General features: G+C 40.5%; 1 protein-coding gene across 1 annotated transcript; it reads left to right on the forward strand.

The window, feature by feature from the left end:
• The first annotated feature begins 411 nt into the window (after positions 1-411).
• LOC129250355 (protein Skeletor, isoforms B/C) lies at positions 412-21,387 on the forward strand. Its single transcript, XM_054889987.1, has 9 exons — positions 412-649; positions 9,517-9,590; positions 9,662-9,810; positions 9,884-10,231; positions 12,585-13,002; positions 13,072-13,207; positions 17,187-17,409; positions 20,226-20,382; positions 20,582-21,387. The coding sequence occupies exons 1-9, from the start codon at positions 475-477 to the stop codon at positions 21,083-21,085; spliced, it is 2,184 nt and encodes a 727-aa protein (XP_054745962.1). The 5' UTR covers positions 412-474; the 3' UTR covers positions 21,086-21,387.
• The last annotated feature ends 2,773 nt before the right edge of the window (positions 21,388-24,160 follow it).

Here is a 24,160-nt window from a genome sequence, read left to right on the forward strand (position 1 = left end):
TGTTGCTGATACGATTTGTGGTGGGGCATACATACACATCCACGCGCGCGTACATACACACAGCCAATATAGAGACATACGCGCATGCGCCGCTGATCTTACTCTGTACTCGCACACATAGGCATGCACATGTTCGTATGTGTTGCGTAGGGCGGTTGTGCGGACAACAGCAATGGTAGAGTGTTGCTTTCGGCGACGACCATAGAGCTCGTTTTCTTTGCGCTGTTTGTTGGCTAATTTTGCTCTTGTAGTGTACGCCATACATATAAGTTTGTATGTGAAAGTGATTCATTTCTTTAAAATGTATGCAAAAATGTGTAGAAACCGAAAAAGTGAAATAGTATAACCATTTAGAAAAATATTTATGTATATATTTTAGTATATTGTATTTTTATATAAAAATCGCAATAGTTTTCGAAACTATTTGGCTCAATACAAATATACAAATACACAGTGATTTGATACGCTGGTGATATGTCTTCATTGAAAGCGCGCAAAAACGGAAATTGTGACGACTGCAAACTGGCGAGGCCACGCAATTGCAAAGCTTATGGCGGCCATGCAAGAAATTTCTATGGGAATCAGCAATTATGCGAGAAAATTTTGCTCACACTCCTACTACTGGTGGCATGTTTACTCCAATTTGGCCGTAAGTACCTACAGCATTAGTAAATTACTCTGGATATGTACGAGTGTAAGTGTCTGTGTACGCATGCATGTTTCAATGAAAATATGTACATACAGTGATGGGCAAAAGTCTACATACACCCACTATTTTCGTTCGTTTGAAAGCCGAAACAATTTATTGAAAATTGTGTTGATTCAGTTTTATTTCAAACCTTTTGCGAATCTCAATAGACTAAAAACATCCATTCCTTAATTCTTTCTTTAAATTACGCAACATACAAAGTTATGGGATGGAAAACACAAGACCAGCGTTGCCAAAAGCATATATGCTGTGATAGGGCGGGTAAAGTAAGCACCTTTTTCATTCCTTTTATTATTAACACTGTATTTAGTATTGCAGCATCATTAATATTGAATTCAGTCGTGTTTTGGACACCTAAGCATGAAAAATGGCTCCACGAAAAATAATATCAGTTGACGTAAGAAGTTTGGTTATACGAGAATCGTTTGAAAAGTCTGTGCAAATTCAGAGAGATGCACCTACTGGAGCAAATCGGGGTTAAGTTTAGTGACCCCAGCGGGTCAGAGGTTAGAATTTGCCCGAGATAAGGTTTGCCTGTCGTAAAAGGCGACTAAGGTAAGCGACTAGGGTGACCATTCACTGAGCAGTATGGAAGCTCAACTGGTAGTGTCTTCGGATACAAGATCTAACCGAAGACTTAATCTCGGTATCACACGAGGAACAGAGTCCCTCAGAGTGTGCTCTGACCTTAAGCGTTAGAAACAGAGAGCGCGGTATAAGAGAACACGCGTATAAAAGTGACTACTATTTCGATGAGGTTTCTGTGTTAAAGGTGATTCGATGAGGCCTTTCAACAAAAAAAAAAAAAAAAAAATAAATAAATGTTCCCTTTACTAAACTCATTGTTCCATCCTGGGATTTCTCGGACTACTGATTGTTCCCCAAAATGAAGAAATGGCTGGCGCGAAAAAATATAATAGTTTATTCAAACGAGGAGCTGATTGCAGAAGCGAATGGCTATTTTTCAGACCTGGACAATTCGGAAGGGATCAATAAACTAGAACAGCGTTGGACGAAGTGTGTAAGCCTAAAATGAGACAATGTCGAAAAATAAGAAAAGTTTAATTTTTGCACGGACTTTTTAAACGACCCTCGTAGAACACAGAAAGGAAAAAAAGTTATGTGGTGAAATAGTAAAGACCATTGTAAAAAAAAAACCTTAAAAATACTGATTCCACCGAAAATAAGCCGCGCAGTGGCCGCGCGTTGAAACTATGCCAGCGTTTGATTCTCAAAGAAGTAGACGTTTCAGTTTGATTCTCAAAGAAGTAGACGAAAATCTAAAATTTAATGCTTCAAAATTAGGCGAAAGTCTAGTGAATACATCAGAACGATTCGAACAAATCTGAACAATAACTACTTCCATAGTAGTACACCTCACAAAAAGCTTCTAATTTCTGAACAAAAAAAAAGCATAAAAAAAACTAAAAATAACTAAAAAAAAAAAATAAAAATAAGAAACTTCGCTTGGAGTTCACCAAAGCACGTAAAGAAAAGGATATGGAATTTTTGGTAAAAAGTTGTATTCGAGTGAAAGTTTAATATATTTGGCAGTAACGGAAGGCACTTTCCAGAGCTTTAAATCCAATGGTCTTTTTAGCCTGACTGTTTTAGGAGTTGCCAAGTCTCTCGGTGCTTCTTAGCTCGACCTTTCAAATTTCAGGTATCAAGACAGTTAACCTTAGGTAGACACCCCCATTTTTTGTCGTAAACGACACCGTGCGGTAAATTTCTCCCCAATTCATAAACTGTTTTCCATTAATAGAGCTAAAGTTTTTAATTACACTTTTATTTTAGATAAAATAAATTCAAGATGAATTGTTTAATTTAATTTATTCAAAGATATCAGCTAATATAAAAAACTTCAGAAAAGTATATGCAGGGTCCGGCATTCGAAGTGTAACCAATTAAAAAGGCCATACATTTAGTTTGGAAAATTCCTTTTATTCAAATCGAAGTAAAAAATGTGTAAAAATAATATAAATTATATTTACTTTTGCTCGATATGACCACCTTTTGTCTTGTCTATGGCCTTGAGACAGTTCAGAAACGAATCGCAACCTGCCCGAATGTGACTGGCAGGTATTTTGGCCCACTCGAGGACAATGACTCTTTTCAGCGCCTCGAGCCTGTTGAATCTTTTAGTTCGAACCTTGGTCTCCAAAATGGCCTAAAGAGAATAATTCATCGGATTCGCGTCTGGTGAATTTGAGAGCCATTGTGTGAACGTGTGTGAAGGTTCACTCGACCTTTGCGAAAAGGTGTTGAGTTTTGTTGATCCCATGGTCTTCCACCAAAATGCTTGTCTGCCCACGGCTTCAAAGCAACCTCCAGAAATTCGTTGAAATTCATGGAATCAGACTGGAGTATCTCCAAAATATCGATTTATCGCTGTCTTACTGATCATTTGGGCTTACGAAAGGTCTGCGCACATTTCATTCCGCACACGTTCACTGAGGACCAAAAATTGCTCAAAACTCAACATTCGTAAGACCTCATTAAAGAGGCGAGAAAAGACGAGAACTTCCTTGACAACATTGTAACTGGTGATGAAACGTGGTGTTTCCAACTTTAACCTGAAACTAAGCGTCAAAGTGCCGAATGGAAGGCCTCAGACGAGTCACCACCCGAAAAGTCGCGTTTGGAAAAGTCAAAAATCATGTTTCTAAGAAATCCAATCAAGATTCCAAGAGAATCGTCCACAAGGAGTTCGTGGCAACGGGCCAAACCGTCAATGCAATTTTCTGCCATTCAATTTTAGCTCTGTTTTGTTTATTTTGTATATAAACAAATACGGTGGGCACCAACTAAATACTGAGGACTTACTACATGATTACGAAGAGTAAAATTAACGTTGCTAAAGTACAGCTAACGGTATATTTCCAGATATTAGAAATTAATAACCCGTCAAATATTTTGTGGGGTGACATCACTCCCACTGGGGGTCTACCGAAGTTTAAACAAACCACCGTAAAGCCCGGATTATCAATACTCAAAGAGCGTGTAATAGAAGCCTGCAGAGCCGACAAATTTAATTGCCTCGACGCCATGTCGGCTTTTAGCGGTAATTGACGTTAACGGTGGACTAACCAAATACTAAAAAGCAAAAATATCTAGAATTAAGGACATTTTTTCCACTATATTTTGTCAGCGCTATTTTGGCATATTTCCCTCATAACTGCGTTATTTTATATTAAATTATTTGATTGTTTTAGTTTATTGTGATTCGAAAAATGTTTCAAATAAAACTGCATCAACACAATTTTCAATAAACCGTTTTGGCTTTCAAACGAACGAAAATTGTGGGTGTACGTATACTTTTGTCCAGCACTGTATATACAATATGTCTATATGTATGCGTTAACTTCTGTGCATTTCTTTTCGACTGCTTCAGCCGTTTTCGCTTTCAAGCTTTATTTCTTTGCTAATAATTAGACAGTGCTTAGCAGACACGAAACCAAGCAAGATAAGTAACTGTAACAGAAGCGAAATTCCAATTCACTTTCAATGCAAAACCTGTGAAACTGGTGGCGTGGAACGAAAAACGTTTTGATGCTTGATAAACATGTGCGTGTATGTATGTATGTGCACAAGAAAAATACCAAACAATGCTGCCCACTTTTATTTGCCAATGCCGTACGACGTTGCAAATAGTATTAAAATAAATTTAGGCCGGATTTTGAAATTAGAATTAAACTAAATCCAAAGCAAATGCATGAGCAAATATGTATTTATACAAGAAACACATTTTCATATGCACTGAGGCAAATGTGTGTTTCCGCCTTGAACCTATGTATGTATGTATGTAAAAACTTATATATGTACAGGCGTTGGTGGTTTTTTCTACACTTTTCATTATTCATTTCCATGTGAACAATGAGCATTAAGTTTGTGCCGTAACTCTTTTGCTTTCACACTCAATGTGTGAGAGACGTGTCGGCTACGCCGTCAAGAGAGTGTAAATGAGTACGTAAATAAATAAAAAGAGCAGTTCTTCACAGCTTTACCTTTGAGGGCGCATAACAAAGAAACTTTCCAGGCATTCGTGTGAAGTTTTTTGTTTTATCAAAAACGATGGCTATCTCTGTATATGATTTAATGCTATATTTATATACACATACATATGCCTTCATACGTATGCCTTCATTTACCAAATTCAAGTTTGGCTTAAAAAATATGAGTCATATTAATGCGTTTTGTGTGTATTTGTATATAGAAAAGATAAAAATAACCACAAATAATTTTCCCGAAATAATTAGGACAACTTGAAGTGCCTGCTTGTTATGTCACGCATGTCTAATGGGGTATCGCCGCTTCTCTCTTTGCGTGTGCCACAATTAATTTCTAAGGCTAGAAAATAACGTTATTCGTTGTAAACGCTTAGAGACAATATATAACGGTAGATCGAATTAAAAAAAAAAAAAAAGAATTGGCGCTTACGCTTCTGTTGGGTGTTTGGCCGAGCTCCTCCTCCTATGTGTGGGGAGCACCTTGATGTTGTTCCACAAATGGAGGGACCTACAGTTTCAAGCCCACTTCAAATTACTGATATTTTTTATGAGAAGCTTCTTCATGGCAGAAATACACTCGGATGCTTGCCATTGCCTATCGACAGGCGACAGCTATATATTAGAAAAAACTTTGTCTGTCATATTGGTGTTCGATCGAGGGGAAAATCTGCATCGAAGCTTGCACCTCTGCCTTTACTGACGATTCGAAGAAGGAATCGGGAGTTGGATCAGGGATTTTCTCTAAATCAGGCAATTAATCTATCTCCTCCAGACTGCCGAATACTGCTAGTGTTTTTCAAGCAGAAGTCTTTGCGATCCTGCAGGCATGTAAAATGCTTAGGGAATGCGGGAGCGAGGGAGATATTAACATTTTCTCCGATAGTCAAGCCGCCATCAATGCTCTGACTACCTTATGGTGCAGAACGAAACTAGTGAACTCCTGTAAGGAGGAGATCAAATCTCTTGGGTGACATTTCTCTGATCTGGGTTCCAGGATATTGGAACATAGAGGGAAATGAATTTGTTGATGGGCTTGCGATGAAGGGGACGGAATTAGTCTCAGAGACCTCCTACCGGGGCATCAGCATCCCCCGAACTTTTGTTAAAGGGAAACTACACAAATTATTTATGAGGAAAGTGCAGAAAAGAGGGAGCTCCATTTCTTTATGTCCTATTTCGAAAATCCTGTGCCCTCATTACAATATGCGGAGGACTCAGAAAGTCCTGGAGACTCCACGCCATTCAATTTGTAAACTCGTAGCTGTGTTTACCGGCCATTGAACAATCGGCTCACCCCTCAGAAAAGAAGAGTGTTGACCACTTTCTCTGTAAATGTCCAGGTTTGCCAGCTAGTCGATTAAGGCACTGGGTGCTCCTTTCTTCGACAGCCTGAGGCAGTGCGCCAGCCTAATTAACATGAATCTTCTCTCTTATATCCATAGCTCTGGCTGGCTGTAAATATCTGCCTGTTGGAGGTCTCATAATGGTATCAGAATGGCGCTTCAGTGCTATTTGAGGAGTGCCAGACTGGCACTTCAACCCTTTCACCTACTACCTAAGTTGTCGCTACATACTGAAACTGTGAAATTGTATTGTTCAGCGCAACGAACTGGGGTGTCAACATTTTCTATCATAAAATATCTTGAATTCTTTAAGGAGTCAGAAAGTTGGAGTTAATCTTGTAATATATCCAAATACTACAATGAGCAGCTATCCTGAAGTTCTTTTATTTTCATTTATACTCTCTCGGCCTATTGATATCCATCCATTCATCCACCTTTCTAAGAAAAAATAAAAATAATAATTGGCGCGTACACTTTAATTAGGTGCTTGGCCAAACTCCTCCTCCTATTTGTGGAGTGCGTCTTCATGTTGGCTCACAAATAGACTCTCTCGCACGCCGACTCCGAACGGCAGATGTTTTTTATGAGGACTTTTTCATGGCAGAGGTTTACCATTGCCTGCCGACGGGGGACAGCTATTAGAAAAAACTTTTTCTATCATATCAGTGTTTTATGTACGGAGATTCGAAACTACGCACTCCCCAATGGTGGTCACGCGCGAACCTATTACCTGATTTCAAAGTTGTACGCATCACCGTACAGATTGACATATAAATGCGCCGAAAAAGAAAACAAATATTTTTACTATATTTTGAAAGGTCTCATTTCCGTGAATTCTTAAGCAGCAGTTCCTTTGAATGGCTGCCTAAACTGGATCTGACCAAGTCGTTTTTGGGGTTTTCTCATCATCGGAAATCCAATAGTTGGTGCAGATTACAGGATCAACCTTTTATTCGATTAATAACTTAAATCCTAACAGGAGTGCATTTATTCGTCTATATATTTTTAACTAATGCATGCACCTTACCGCTTCCCCACAGTCCGTTCGTACGGGTATCGAAATGAGGTCAAGGAATGGTGAATAGAACTTTCTATAACTTAAGCATGTTCTGGATGCCAATTCGCAGGTGGCCGCCTGCATTCTAGCAAGAATAAACAGTTGGCGGTCGTTAGAGTTTGACGCATGCGTAACCAGTGCATAAAATAGATTTCTGGATTCTACATTAAGCAAGCAAAAATCTGTCTATTACTATGTTTCTACGGCACGCATATCCGCACTACACTACTATTAGTTGTTCAATAAGTTTTTCGGTTCGATAAGAAAAACAAAGTACACTCACTCCAACGAGATTCCAATTTATGATTAAGATCCCTAAAGTGAGAATCTGGAAGAGCTGCAAAATACGCTTCCACAGCTGTTATGACCTCACCATTTGATGTAAAATGCTTTTCACGCATGCATTTTTGTAGGTCTGGAAACTCATGGACGTCGCTAGCGGCGACTAAATATGGTGAATACTCCAACCATTCGAAGTTTTATGTAAGGATTTCAGCCATTGCCAAAATGCACTTGCGACACGGTGCATTGTCATGATGAAAAATATTTTTTTTCTTTTGTAAACTGGGTCTTTCTTCACGAATATTTTCCTTTAGCTGGACTAAAAGGTTACAATAATATTCAGAATTCGTTGTTTTACCAGTTTGCAAGAAATCCACAAACAAAATTCCTTTCGCATTCCAAAAACTGAAATAACACCTTCTTGGCCGATTTCTGGTCACAAAGCCGTTTCGGAGCCGAAGAACCAGGTTCACATCACACGTTTCCTACTTGCTTTGCTTTAGGACCGTGGTGATTGACCCAAGTCTTATCTATATTGATGAATCGATGCACAAAATCCACTTTATGCCTTAGAAAACGTTCTAAATGTTGCTGACAAAGTCTCACTGTCGCATTCGAATGTGTTTTTGTTCCTTTGATAGCAAATGCGGCACCCATTGCGCACACAGCTTTCTAAAACTCAATACTTCAGTCAAAATATTGCTTACACTGCCCAATAAGACGCAAATCTGTTTCAGTCACCCGATACGATACCCTATATTTTTTCTATGATTTCTGGTGTTGTTACTGTTTTTGGATGTTCTTGACGTGGATCGTCTTCAAGGCTTGTACGACCACGTTTAAATTCAGCAACCCATCTTTCTAGTGTACTAAATGATGGCGAATAGTCTTTATACACTTTCAACATTCGTCCATAAATTTCCTTTGCTTTTAAACCTTCCAAAAATACAAATTCGATTACTGCACGCTAATTAACTTTTTCCATTGTAGAAAATACTGAGACACGTCGGTTTGCAACCGAATAATGAATTGACAGATTGAAACGAAACTTCACATGCGTTCATATGAAGAGTGTACGACCATAACAAAAAAAGTAGCAACGCCCTCTCTGAGTACATAGACAATGATATAGGCGTACCCTTACAAACATATGAGCTACTTATCCTTATTCGAAAGAACAGCGAACGAAAGATGGCGTAATGAAAACACCTGCAAAATCGCACGTCAGTTGAGGCCGACTCTCAATGCTAAACGCATAGAATCTCTGCTAAGCCAAAATAAGCACAGTCTTAGCACACTGATTTCAGTTTTTACGGGGCACTGCTTAATAGGTGGACACGAAGAGAGGATGGGTGTGCAAACACATGACTTCTGCAGCAGCTACCTATATATGGAAGAGAAAGAGAAGATCTTGCACATTCTGTGCCATAGTCCTGCTCTATCCAGACGTAGGTAAACCATTTTCGGTGCCAATTTTTAATGAATTGGAATATCTCAGTTCTGCGCAAATCAGGGATCTTTTAAAATTACACACTGAGGAGAGATAAGGACAAGTTCCTCATACAACGTCAATAATGGGCTATGAGCCTGATTGTGTGCCAAAAGACAATCGCTTCAACCTAACCTAACCTAACGCCCTCCCTTATCGAATCGCAAAACTTATTGAACAACCTAGTAATTAAATTTAATGCAACTTTGTTATTCCAAAGGAAAATCCACTTGAAGAGTTCATAGTACTCATATGGGTCTTGGGCCAAACATACAGGGGTTTTCAACTAACCTTTAGCATAATAGTTCACTTTTTCATGCTGATAAACTCGTTATTCTTTTCTGAAGAGCTTCTTAAAGTCTCAGGTATATTACATATATATATATTATATATGTATATATATTATAGGTTAGTTGATGTGCCCTTCAAAATTTGTAGTTAGGCTTTTGGGGTGAAATACATTTTTTAGTGGATATCGATTTTTCCGACTGCCAACACAGATATCTGAATGCTATTCACTCGCAGTAATTGGCCACTATTGTGGATAAAAAATTCTATTGCTTATTAATATAACTGCTTTTCAATTTAAGTAATGCAATTTTTTCTATTCTCCAATAATACTTCAGTCGCTGACGAAGACGGGGAGGATGGCCCATATCGGGGAAAATATTTAGGTAAAATTAATTCATATCATCATCAGGTGAGTTAAACAAGTTTCCCACGCTCACAAGAATAAATTCTCTTAAGAAAAATTATATATATTTTTTGTAGGTATCCGGCGATGTATACGCTGTAAATGAGTACACGTTTCTAATAATTGGTTTTAATTATGACGGCAATGGCGCTGATACGTTCTTTTGGGCCGGCGCATCAAACCGTCCCGGACCACAGGGATTCATTGTACCGGATGAATATGGCAAGTATGTAAATATTTGTGCATGGCTACGAAAGCTGCATCTATTCGAACGGCCATTTCACGGCCTGCTTTTACAGAGCCAACATATTGGACCGTTATCACAATAAAGACTTTACGCTCACCCTGCCCGACCGAAAGAAGATAACTGAAATCAAATGGTTGGCTGTTTACGATCTTAACAATCAGAATAATTTCGGTGATGTTTACATACCGGAAGACTTCGAACCACCACGGACACAGGCGGGCGGTACATTCTCTCGCCGTAGTCACAATGTCAGCAGCAGCGCCATCGAGTTCATTGACTCGAAAACGATAAGTATCAAAGATTTCACCTATGATGGCTTGGGTAAGCGTACGTTCTTTTGGACTGGCGTGGGAGCGCAGCCGTCGAGCCGCGGTAGTAAGATACCCGACGAAATGGGATAGTAAGTATGAAAAACATTGGTATATATTCTGCTCAAAAAGTACCCGCAATTTGTTATGTAAACGAGTCGTGCTTGAAATATTCCGAAAAATATTAATTTTTTTTGGTTGGTTATCTTGAGAGCAAACTGTTAGATAGTCTGTGTTGAAACCAGTAACATACGAGTAGTGCAAAGAGCTTAAGATGGGCCATGCTAACATTGTTGATTTGTTTCGGGACATGCGTCCGACCCCTGGAGACTTGAATACAAGATTGTGTTGAAGAAACTGGGAGCTTGGACAGCTACACCGGAACTAAGCTCGAACGCGATGAACAACATAGCAAATGAACTCCTTCCAAGTCAAGAAGGAACTTAGTGTCAAATAAATGTGACAAAAGAACCTCCACTATTCACTAGTGAGGAACTCCAGTTAGCCCTGAGCAAGCGCGCAAACAACAAGGCTCTAAGACCGGTTAGACTATCCGCAGAACTCCTCAAGTAGATCGCAAAAATGCGACCACTAGTCTTATCAGTCTTTCTCAACGCCTATCTAAGAGATGGAACTTCCCAGAAATCTGGAAAGAGCAGCTGCTCGAATTCTGATAAGCAAGGAGAAAAGTAGTACAATAAGAAAGCTATTTGAAAGACTGATCAAGCCTCGAAGCCGGCCGCATCCATAGACCATGCCGGAGGACTTTCGGCAAGACAGAACGGCTTTAAAGCCGGAAAGTCAACAATAGGGACAAACCGAAACTGTCATAAAAGTGTTGAAACAGCGCAACAGGGAAGTAGCATAGTGCTCCTTACCACCTTAGATATAAGGAATGCTTCCAGCAGCGTAAGATAGGCGGACATATTAGCCCCCTTAGAGCAATGGTTCAAAGCTCCGGCATACCTATTTATGGGGTCGCAAACTCATATATCAAACCCCAGAGGGTGTTCTCTATATAGACGTCACATCAGTACCTGCACAAGGACCAATTCCTGGTACCTTTCTAATCGGAAACACAGATGACATCGCCGCAGCCGTCACATCACGAAACCTTGAAGAAGTTCGTACAAAACTTCACCAAGTAATGATACGGAAATAAACGTGTCTAGATTCACGTGGTTCAAATGAGTTACAGAGAAAACGGAGGTAATACTTCTAACCAAGAAGCACATCCCGTTAGAAGTTAGCATGCAAACTTGCTCCAATGCGCTAACCACAGAAAAGGTTCTAAAATACCTAGGCACTGGATCCAAGACTAACCTTCTGTGCCCAAATAAAACACGCAGCAGGCAAATACGCAAAATGCAAATCACCGATCAGGGCCAGCTGTGATAATTGGTTCAATACCGATAGATTTACTAGCCTTAGAGAGGAAAAAGTTGTGGGCAGTAAAGAACGAGAAGATGGAAGAAAGAGTAAACAAACTTGCAGCTTGCGAAATAAAGGATGAAACGTTGAGGTTATGGCAAGACCGCTGTAGAATCGAAATATGGACGGCCAGACTAATAAGAAACATAACTACATGGTATTGCAGCAACTTTGGTGAAGTTTATTTTTATACAACCCAAAGGCTTTCGGGGCACGGTTATATCCAGAAATACCTGTTTCAAATAGGATAGTGCGACGCACCCGAAGATGACACTGAACAAACTTTTTCCGATGCATGCGTTGGGAGCAAGAACGTCGAAGGCTGGAGAATGCAGTCGGTCACATAGCCACAGAAAATATAATCGACAAGATTCTAAGCAACGAGCAAACGTGCTAAAACATCCTTGTTTTCGCGGAAAAAATTCTCCGAATGAAAAAGTGGGATGTGGACGCAGCCACAAAAGCATAGACTTTGTAATGAGGAAGATGGAACGCCACTTACTTACACTTGTAGACGGATTTCCTTGTTTCCCTTGTTGTAGGCCTTCTACCAGACCAAACAGTGAATAAAGTGTGCCGAAGCGTTTTAGGGAGAACATTTTTAGCAAGAGCCCAGAATGGTAGACAACCGATTCCTGGTTTCGTCACCATTCTCGACAATGCACCAACTTACACCTCTCATCTGTACGAAAAACAATGCTCCGTAAGCTCCGAATTTAACTAATATGACCTCGTGCGTTAAAAAGAAATTCGCGGAAAGCTCTGAAAGCGATTCCAAAATCTTCTTATGAAAAGGATTTTGAATAAATACTGGAGGAAACGTTCAAAGAAATCTCTTTGAAGGCAACAAAATAAATAAATATCAATAAATAATTGAACCTTTTTCGTTTTTTTGACAAATTCTGAGTATTTTTTGAGTTATGTGCGATATAATTTTTACTATTAAAACATGACCTATTCGGGCTCCTCAATATCCAATATTTCTCATCTCACACATTTGCTTATTCAACGTAGCTTGGACCCGATTCGGAAATATGAAGGGGAAACTATAACTTTAGAATTGCCCGGCGATAAAACAATTTTTGACATTGACTGGATTAGTATATACGATTTGGCTGATAATGAGAATTTTGGACATGTCTTGATTTCCGACAATCTGAACGTGCCGCCGTCATTGGTAAAAATAACACCCTATGAATTTTCTCTGCCTAATTGCCGGCAGTTGCATAAGAACCTTCAAGTCTCCTGGGAAGTATTCGGTCCACAAATTACACTTCAACTATCCGGCCAAGTGGAAAAGAATGATTATATGTCGTTTGGTATATCAGGCTCGGACACGGCGAGTCAAATGATTGGCGCGGATGTAGTTGTGGCATATATCGATGATATTCGTGGCTATTCAGTGGACTACAACATCACGTCCTTAGCGCCGGTAAGAGACAGGCATACACACTTTTTTTCGATAAAGGTAAAATAATTTCAATTTTATATGATATTTTAGTGTGTGCAAGTTTTGGGTCAAAACAAAGGTGTATGTCGCGACGATGTGGTTGGCGGTTTGGACAGTTTTCAGCTTAATACGTACAGTCGCAAGGATGGCATCAACACCATAACTTTTCGACGCACCTTGATTTCGTGTGAGTATTTACAAATCAACATTCATATTCACATGCATTTAAAATAATAACTATGCACATATGTATGTATGTATGTAGTCTATAAAACTGTATTCAAAACATACACATGCAATAGTTAGAGAACTACCAAGGTGCTTACGAGTATATATACACAAACTGATTCATAACCGTTGCTACGTCAGCTCATCAGCTGATTCGGTCAAATTCGCTGAAAGCCGGTTAATAGTCTGATATTGGCCACACCCATGGTGAAAAGATTTTTAGAGGTGTGCTCTTTAACAGACCGTTATTCGGCTCCAGAGGGTTTTGACAGAATCAGCTGATGCGCTGACGTCACTTGGGTCACACCTGTAAAAATCTTTTCACGATGCTGTTCCATCTCCCTTTTAATTACTCATAACCAAGGATGAGATTTTCTAAGGCTTGGCTTTCAGCTATGGTGAAAAATGAACATGCGCGAATATTTCGGCTGCGACGTCACCGGGGGCTCTGCAGCAGAGTTCCGCCTGCTCATTTCACACGCACTCACATGAGTGAAGACTGCTTTGAATTTTTCGTGTCTCACCAACACAATCTTAGTTTTTTCGTAAGCAATCCGCTGTCATGGTCCCGAATACGTTCGCCCATCAGCTGCTTCTATCAAATTCGCTGAGAGCCGGTTATCGGTCTGATTTTGTCGACACCTTCAGAATTATTTTCCCTATGACTACTATTTATATGAAGCGTTCAATCGCAGTGTTAGGCACCCTAAGAAGGCTATATTCTTCCTCTGCACCCAACAGGTGGTACCGCTCGTCGTATTTATTTTTTGGTTTCGTTATTTACATCAAATCTGAGCAATTTTACTTTGTTTTCTTCATCTTCTTGATTGGCGCGACAACCGCTCAAGCGATTTTGGCCAAGTTTAACAAGGCCTTCCTCTTCTTTTGCTATCACCAGTTGGCATAGCATCGAATGTTTTCCGAGCCGGAGCGCCTGTAGCCATTCGGATGACATGCCCCAACCAACGAAGCCGCTGGATCTTTATTCGCAGCGCTATGTCTATGGCGTCGTAAAGCTCATACAGCTCATTGTTCCATCGTCCACGTTCAGCAGAATCTTTCTCTCAAATATAATACTACAATGGAAGCCTCATCAGACATTGTCATCGTCCTAGATTCTGCGCCATACAATAGGACGGGCATGATGAGAACCTTGTAGAGTGTTAGTTTTATTCGCCGAGAGAAGACTTTACTATTCAATTGCCTACTTAGTCCAAAGTAGCACTTGTTGTTGGATTTCAAGGCTGACATTGTTATATGTAGGTGTTGATGCTGGCTCCTAAGCATACGAAGTCTTTTACAACCTCGATATTATAACTGTCAACAGTGACGTGGGTGCCGATACGCGAGTGCGCGGACTGTTTATTTGAAGGCAGGAGGTATTTCGTTTTGTCCTCGTTCACCACCGGCCCCATGCGCTTTGCCTCTTTATCCAGTTTGGAGAAGGCAGAACTAACAGCGCGGAGAGTGCTTGAACTAACATACGCCAACAATTGTACGCTCTTATAAGAAATTGTACCTGAGCGATTAATTTCTGCGGCTCGTACGATCCTCTCCAACATCAGTGTTAAAGAAGTCACACGATAGCGAGTCACCCTGTCTGAAACCTCTTTTGGTATCAAACGGCTCGGAGAGGTCCTTCCTAATTCTGACGGCGCAGCTGGTATTGAGCAACGTCATCTTGCATAGCCGTATAAGTTTTGCGGGGATACCAAATTCAGACATCGCGGCATATAGGGAACTCCTTTTTGTACTGTCGAATGCAGTTTTGAAGTCAACGAAACGTCTTTTCCAAGATTTGGCTTATTGTAAATATTTGGTCGATGGTAGACTTTCCAGGTCTAACGCTCACTAGAACCTTATAGGCGATATTTAAAAGACTAATCCCGCGGTAATTCGCACAAATTGCAGGATGACCCTTCTTATGAACTGGGCAGAGCACACTTAAATTCCAATCGGCAGGCATGCTTTCATCTAACCATATTTTGCATAGAAGCTGCTGCATGTACCTTACCAGCTCCTCGCCGCCATGTTTGAATAGAAGAAGAAGAATCGACCTCGCCACTCCCAAGTGAGTGGCGATCAGTAGCTTTTTCCAATTGTTAAGTAAAGTAAAAATTTGTTTCCAAAAAGTATGCTTACATTTCTCAGACTTACTTGGCACATTTTCGGTTATACCAAAAAGCAAATAGATTTCGTAGGCAACGCACTCGCATGTCGGCACCCACGCCACTGTTGAAAGTTATAATTTTGAAGTATTAGAGAATTTTGTTTATTTGGGAACCAGCGTTAACACCGCTATTACTGTCAGCCTTAAATCCAACGGAATATGTTGTGGATCAGAACTAAGAATACCATTGACCACCAAGGGGCATTCATTAAAGGTGGTGGCACTAGACCAACAACAACGTTTCGTATATTGGAATATTACGACAAAAGAAACTAGAAAAGAAATAGAAAAGCACTAACTATGTTGCACAGCCGACATGAAGTTGGAGCTAGAAGCATACGCCGATGCAGCGAATCGAACGGCTTTTCGTCATTTCTCATCATTGAAAGTATTACCCATCGCTGGCTATTATTTTTTCCCATCCTTCTGGTAGATCTGCTACACCGTCGCGGTAAAACTGTTCATCTTTTGAGGCTATCCACGGATCAAGCCAAATGGCATTTTTGATGACTTCATATGAATGGAACTGCTGGTCAGCTATACCATGTGCCAAGGTGATAATCGGACGGCGCCATATCTGGAGAATATGGCGGGTGGGGTAGGATTTGCCATTTCAGTGTTTCCAGGTAGGTTTTAACGAGTTTGGCAACGTGGGGCCGAGCGTTGTCATGCTGTAGAATCACTTTTTCATGCTTCTCCACGGTCGCTTCGATACCGTCGATACCGATCCCCAGTGATGGTTTCGCTTGGTTTTAGCAGTTCATAATAAATAACACCAACTTGGTCCCACCAAATACATAGCATAACCTTCGGAGCATGAATATTCAGCCGAGGCGACGACGTAGAAGCATGACCGGGCAGACTTGACCCATGACTTTCTTTTCTTTGGATTGCTGTAATTAATCTATTTTTCTTCACCTGCCACGATGCTATGAAGAAAACCCTTACTTTTTTTGCCGCTGGAGCAGTTGTTCACAGGCGAAAAAACGACGTTCAACATCCCTTGGTTTTAACTCATAAGGAACCCAAGTCCCCTGTTTCTGAATCATTCCCAAAGCATGCAATCGCTTGGAAATGGATTGGCGTGTAACTCCTAGTACTGAAGCAAGATCTTCTTGCGTTCAGCGTTTTCAAAGGTTTTTGGCCTTCCTTCACGCGGACGGTCGTCAACATTAAAATCACCGTCTTTGAAGCGACGGTACCAATCTCGGCACGTTGTTTCACTTAAAGTATGCATATATGGACATACTTGTAGCTCTCGTTGCGCTTCAGCCGCCGTTTTTTTCGTTTTTTTAATGACGATTAGTCGGCACACAATCAGACATTTTCACAACACCAAAATTATATGATACCAAAACAAAATCACTAATGCGTCGAGGCAGTTTGTTTACCATATGTCGAAGCTGGGTTTTGTGGCGTTTAGGTTATGTTAAAATCAACTAGGACACTCTGCTGGCGGCATCTATTGACAAACAGCGGGAACTTATTTGCGTACTTAATAGTATTTAAGAGAACTAAGTGGGAAAGGGCTAAGGCTAACGGCTGTCGCATTCGAATCACTGAAGCGATTACTGTATAGACAAATAAAAAAAAATTAACTGTTTTAGTAAGTAGTAAATAAACGTATCGCCATAGTAAGCACCTTAAATGCTTCAAAAAGTAAGCCAAATTTATTGGTTGAGTTTTTCTTGGCTTCATTCATTCTAAAATTTTACTCATTTTAAGAACATACCAAAATTAATAACTATTTTGTGGTGTCCCCCAACAGCGGATCCCGGTGACAAGGAGATCCGGCTCGACAGAAGTAATTACATAGTCTGGGCTTTGGGCCAGTTGGATTCTAACTCAGAGCCGGCATTCCATTTTGTATATCCAAAAGGTGATATCCTCATCGATTTTAATACAACGGAGCCTGTAAATGATTGCTTTAGCTTTACAAAACGTCCCGAAACACCCGTACAAATATGGGAACGAGTACGCTTGTATGACCCGTAAGTATTGTATAAATGTATTAAACTCTATTTCGCAATTTTCGGCAAAAAAAACTTGAATTCGCCAATTTTCGGCAAAAAACAATGGCTATATATTTTCCGAGAGTATTTCATTTGAAAGTGTGAGACTAATTCAACACTACAAACATTACAAACGAAATTTTATATATTCCTTTGCAATCGGTACAAAAATTCACAAAAATGTTAAACTTTTAAAAGCCTCATAAAGCCGAGAACATTTTTAGTCGACAAAAATGCTAAAAAGGATAGAATATCGTGGAAAAGTTGAAACTCAAGTGAAACAATGAATAAACAAGTTGGACGCAAAAATATTCCATACGGCGTAGCTGGAGCTGGTCCGGTAAAATTATTTCTTTAAAGCGAGGCCGAGAGCAGCCAACATAGAAGAGATTGAACGCAAATATACCAAAGGGTCTTTCAAAAGTTACGCCTAGATGTCAGTAGGGAATAATTCCTAGACAGCGCCTTTTTTATGGCATCTTTGACATTTGTCAAGTAGACAGATGCACAATTTATACGATAGAAAATTGCGTTCAAATTATTGAAACTATTCTGAAAATGGTCGATCTTTAAGAACAACAAATTCATAACTTTTTTGGTGGAAATAATCGCCCGAGTGTATATAAAAAAGAGGCGGTACGCGCCAATTATATAGATATATTCGCCCGAATGAAATCCAACGCAATGTAGAATTTTTTTTTTACAATGAATTTCTTAATTACTTTCATGTAAACAGATAATAGAATTAAGTTGGGTTCTTTCCTCATCTACTGTATATTGGCTTTACACAGCAATTGTAAGACCAATCCTAACATACACTATACTAGTATGGTGGCCGGCTTTGGATAAGTTATATATAAAAAAACCATGGTAAATATACAAAGACTGGCCATCTTTGCATCTGCGGGGCCCTGAGGACCACACCCACAGAGGCACTAAACATTATGCTTAACCTATTACCAATAGAGCATTTCGGCAAGCAAACAGCTGCCGAGGCAACTCTCAGATTGAGAGAAATCGGTATACTCAGAACAAACCAGAGAGGACACTCTTCAATTTTAGAAAAATTTGCCCGCATTCCTGTTATAACGGATTTCTGTAAGACCAAGGATATCAACTTAGATAAATCCTTCGTCGCAGTATTTCAATCCAAAGAGGAATGGGATATAGGGTTAATTAGAGAGAATGATATAAACATCTATATAGATGGCTCAAAACTAGACAATAGAGTAGAAGGAGGTGTTAACTCCGATAAACTCGGAGTTAGCCAATCTTTTCGCCTACCTGATCATTGCAGTGCATTTCAGTCGGAAATCACTGCCATAAAAGAGGGACTTACGGTAATAAAAACGAGAGAATTATCCACAAATGAAGTCTTCATATACTCGGCCAGTCAAGCAGCAATAAAAGCGCTAGAATCTAGAACACACTCGTCAAAAACAATCATAGAATGTTTTAAACTTCTAGATGACGTATCTAAATCCTACAAAGTAGACCTTATTTGGGTGCCAGGGCACAGGAATATAGCAGGGAACTGCAAGGCAGATGAACTTGCTCGACCTCCAAGTGGATAAGACGCTGATGCCCATGCCTATAGCCACTTGTAAACTACAGATAGATAGGGAAACCATTAATGAGGTAAATACAAGTTGGCAAAACCTCTCAACATGCGAACTAAGCAGACAGACATGGCCGAAATGGAACAGCTGTCGATCAAAAAGCTATAAGAAAAATGATAGGCGTATTAATTGGTCATTGAGCGGCCTCGGTAGTCTAGCGTAAGTGCATTAGCCTGCCATCTCAGAGGCTTACGTTGTCCCACGTAAAGCACGGTCCTCGCACTTATCCAAATTTACCTACTTTCCTAGTTTCTATAAAAAAAAAGAAATTATAATTCCTCAAGCCCGCACAAAAAAGTCAGCGTGGCTGCTAAAACAAGTAAAAAAAAATAAAGAAAAAATACACAGTTACACATTGCATCAATGGCGCCAGCAAGAGGAAGCGGGCAATCGCGGTAATAGCATAGACACACCAAATTTAGCGAAGTCCTCAACCATCTGTGTGATCCTTCTGCCAGAAAAATTTTACACACAGATGGCGCTTTAATTAGTAAGAAGGCGTGATTAGGACTGGTAGCGGCAGGCTAATCACGTACCCTGCCGGAAATCAAAACACATTAACGAAACCAACGCAAGACTAACGAGGCTCTATGCTTCCGAGTCGGAGTGAACAAGAAAAAAAAAATTAACTGGTCATAGTCTGATAGGCAGCCACGCTAGAAGGTTCGAACTCCCGTACTTCGATTACTGTAGAAGCTGTCTAAATACAGAAAAAGAGGAAATACTCAGACACCTTTTATGTGAGTGTGAAAGCTTAGCTATGAGGAGGCTCCGCACTCTTGATATGGCATTTTTAACTAATGTAGCGGACATACCGCATCTAAAACTAACGAAGCTTTGCTCGTTTATCAAAGCTACCGGATGGTTTGAAAAGGAACCCACACGGTAAGTATAAGTTCCAGTTGTATCACAATGAACCTATGAAAGGTCTAAGTGTGTCATTGCGCCAGCTACCCCAAATTACCTACCTACTTTCATTTCTTTGTGTACGGATACTTTTTCTGGCGAGTGTATATTTTAAAACAATATCTAGGCGCGTCTTTTGAAAGACCCTTTATAAAGCTTATTTTTCAATTTTTTTTTTTCAAAATGTTTTTCGGCAGTTTAAGCGTCGGTATACTTGGTTTCACATCATGAATTTTCCACTTATCGTATCATTATTTTATATGCTTTCAGTACTCAACGGACTTTCAGAGCCTATCTGGGACCTTCCGGCGGCTTACGCGGCTATCAAGGCATTACCGGGCACGTTTCCAGTGGTTTGGCTTGGTACATAAACGGTTACATGACACCTGAGCTGTATTTGAAACGTGGACTTACATACACCTTTAAGGTACATATGTTGTTCTATAGGGCCTCATGAAAAGGGCACACACACATTGTAATAGAACTTTTGCAGAGCCCAATCCGAAAGCTTTGGTCGCTTCAAGTTGATTTAATTTGATATTATAAGGATATAGGCCAAGGACCTCATCTCCCCCATTTTCATCATAAAACCACATTAACAGCTACGAATTCTTTCATCCATTTAGGTTCGCGGTGGCAATAACCCACATTCGCCGGAGCATTACCATCCCATGGTGATAACGGATGAGCCACATGGCGGCTACGATCGTCTCAGCGATGCAAAACAAAGCGAAATCCGAGTGCTGGCGGGTGTTGAATTTACACGACGTGGAAGACCCAAACCTACTGCTGCCGGTCCGTTGTGCCTCTCCAAATATCCCATTAATTATGATCGTCGTTTGGATGATAACTTTCCCAGCTTCAAGAAATTTAATCGTTCGCTAATCAACATTTGCCCCAATGAAGAGCCCGCCACATTGGAGATTACACCAAATATCACCTGGCCCGATACTGTGTACTATAACAGCTTCACACACGCCAATATGGGCTGGAAAATACATATCGTCGACAGTTTTTCAAATTTGCGCAATGGAGCACTTCATCAGGCCGTCCTCATGGTGCCGATGAAATTAGTGTTGTTGTTGTGGTGTTTTAGATTCAGTTCAAACATAATACTTGGTGGTCAATAATGTACAGGGATATGAGACCTGCGACACCATTTTCACAGCGCCAGTCCTTTGCAGGGGCAAGGACTATAAAGCAACAAGTTGCCGCTCTTTTTTTCATATTTAATGATTGACTGATTTCGAAACTATTTCATTCATTATGCATTAATAAAAACAGTAAAAAATACTCGCGTGAATAAGAATATACAAATATGCGACGACCAAGAGCATTTCGCATAAAGTCACACCTACGCATACTCGTATACGTACATATTTACCCATATCGCAGAGGTACACTAGTTGTAAAAGTCACAATGTATTGTAGTTTAGCGCATTTCTGTGTAAATAAAGAAAATGTTTGATAATTGTAGATATGTCCATATATGCATACTTTAATGGCAAATAGAAATGGAAAAATAATTTTTGTTTTGTTCTTGCAACAGTTCACTAGGCCTTGCCAGTGCGTTGTAGTCACCGAAGGTCATGGTCTAAATCATCCAACGGTTGGTTGGCCCTGCTGTTTCGACAGGTTGGGTCCAGAGGGAGAGGCGTGTTAGGTAAGTTAGATGTTTAGTATAGTGCGGGGTACCTTCACATGTTGGAGACGTATTGAGTATGTCGGGGTCGATTCTGGATAAGCTGGAGTTTAACCTGCTACAATATCCAGATCGCAATTGAGCTAAAGTTACGCGGGTCTCACGAGGCAGCTGAAGCTCTTCCTTTGTAATGGATGGTGGTTGGACTCCGATAACAGTATTCCGGGGTCGGAAACTTAAGAAGGTGGTGAGTGTCTCTCGATGAATGCTGTTCAGTGTCTGCATATATGTACTGTCCGATCCAGTAATTGCAGTCGTACTAGATCCTGAATCTCGTCGGTGTAGTCAAAGAGATGCTTCCGCACAGAGATCCACTGCGGCGCACAGTTGTTTGGCACTTTGTGCAGTCGTCTGGTGGCACGACGCTTAGACCTGTCGACTGGAGGACGCAAAATGAATAGCTGGCTAAAAAAGCTCGCGTATCTCTTTGGCTCCGATGAAATACAACCGCTGAAGGTGTTTGCCACTCTGCCGTTGTGTATCGTCGGGACTTTACAATGGACCAGAGCTTACTCATGTCAGAGGTGAAGTTGCAGGTCTTCAGGTGCTCCGCCGATGCGTAGGTGGTCACGCTCGTGTGCTAAAACTGCTGTTTCGGCTGGAAAATTGGGACGTAAATCCTGGATCCTTCCATGTGGGATGAAGCGAGCCGTAGTAGCGATGATCTCCTTACGGAATGCGTGTTCGCCTATGTGCACATCGGTGGTGATGGGAAGAGCGACGAAGGTGTCTTCGTGGAGTTCTGCGAAGCCGGCCCAATTAACTATGTTAAAGTTAATGTAGGAACGGTCATTCGGCAGGTTTTTAATCGAGACGATAAAGGGTAAATCCTCTGTTGGAATAGATAGCATAGGTCGCCAGGTTATGCTATTGGTCAGGTCAGCGCTATTAATCGTTAGGTCAGGCGAGCTGCTGCAGTTACCCACTATCATGGTGGGCGTATCGTCGCTTTCTGTGCTGAATTTCGAATTGTCTTTGTGCTCTGCCAAAAGTTGTTCCTTACGATCTTTTGGCAGGCTTGAATGCTGATTGAAGTCACTTACAACAAAACGGGTTTCGGCTCTGATAAGCGTACCAATTTCAGGGTGATGTTCAGTCGGGTAACAGGTGACAGAACGACCCATTATCTCGACAGTCGATTCTACGTTACCGGAACGAACCGGAGTTATACAATATACGTCCAAGAACTGTCACTCCTTATGCAGAAAACGTCAATGAAGATGCCGAACATTGTTTTTTTTTCATCCGCAGTTTGCAGCCGAAAAGGAAGACTTGAATATGGGGAGGCCACTAAAGGTAGAACATTTTTCGGATATTATATTTAAGTCAATAAACATTGGTCAGCTATTTGCTCCATGCCAAACAATATATTAACTAACTGCGTCACGTGCAACAGCTCTGCCGGATTTCATAGAAACGAAATAGGCAACGAAGTAATGCTTGAGAAGTAAGTAGTTCCATTAAGAGCTTTTTTGTTTTGTCCCACTTCTACAACAACAAGGAAAACAACAACTTTTAAGTACAAAGTGTGGCAATTAAATTGCAATAGCTTCGTAATAATTCGGGAATTGGCAACATGGCAACTGGTTTAATTCTTACATATTTCTGAAAAGAGGAAATTTCCTTCGTTCCAATCAAAGTCTGAAATCACAGCACGTTTGATTTGTGTTTCTCAAAATTAACTTAATTTGTGTTGTAATAAAACTGAGTGACTTACAATACAAGCGATTTGTGAGGACTAGTCGCCTCGCGCTCAGAGCGACTAAAGAGGTTAGATGGGTCTGTTAGTTACTGGAGATGAAACTTGGAAATTTGAGTATGACCATGACCATGAGACCCGTAAACATTGTCAGAAATGGGTGGAGAAAGGCCACAGAAAGCGAGGATGTCCAAGTCGCGACTGATGGCGATGTTCTTGAATATATTCCTGTTAGATAGAGACTGCCTAGGCAGTTCTATGTTGACGTCCTGGAATTACTTCGGGAGTGAGCTAACGTGAGAAGGCGAAACATCCCAGGATGGCTGGTTGTGCGCTGGGTTTGGAACCCGCCACTAAAAAATTCCCCCCAATGAAAAGATGTATAAAGCCTCGGATGAGAACGTCCTATACTGATGACGACCCCTGCAAACGAAATAAGGAATACGATTTGAGGGTATGCACCTGGAATGTCCGGTCCCTTAATGGGGAAGGTGCCTCTGCCCGGCTGGTTGAAGTACAGTCTTCACTTCGAGCAAAGTACAGTCTTCAGAAAACCTTGAGTTTTTTGATCAAATAGAGTTGCTTAAATAACCATTTTCTTTCATAAAAATTATTGACTCTAATCAAGTAAACCGGTCTGTTTGTGTGTGAAGTTCATTCTGGAAGAGTTCTACTGCAAGTAGCTTCGTCAAAAACAACAAAAAAAAATAATAATAATAAAAAATAAAATAAAATCTTCCGTGTAATTTTCATAGCGTCAGGCTGATCTTGGCCGTTTTTAATACAATGCCCTCATTTGAAATT

This window comes from Anastrepha obliqua, chromosome 1, assembly GCF_027943255.1.
Source record: "Anastrepha obliqua isolate idAnaObli1 chromosome 1, idAnaObli1_1.0, whole genome shotgun sequence".
In the NCBI taxonomy this organism is placed as follows: Eukaryota; Metazoa; Arthropoda; class Insecta; order Diptera; family Tephritidae; genus Anastrepha; species Anastrepha obliqua.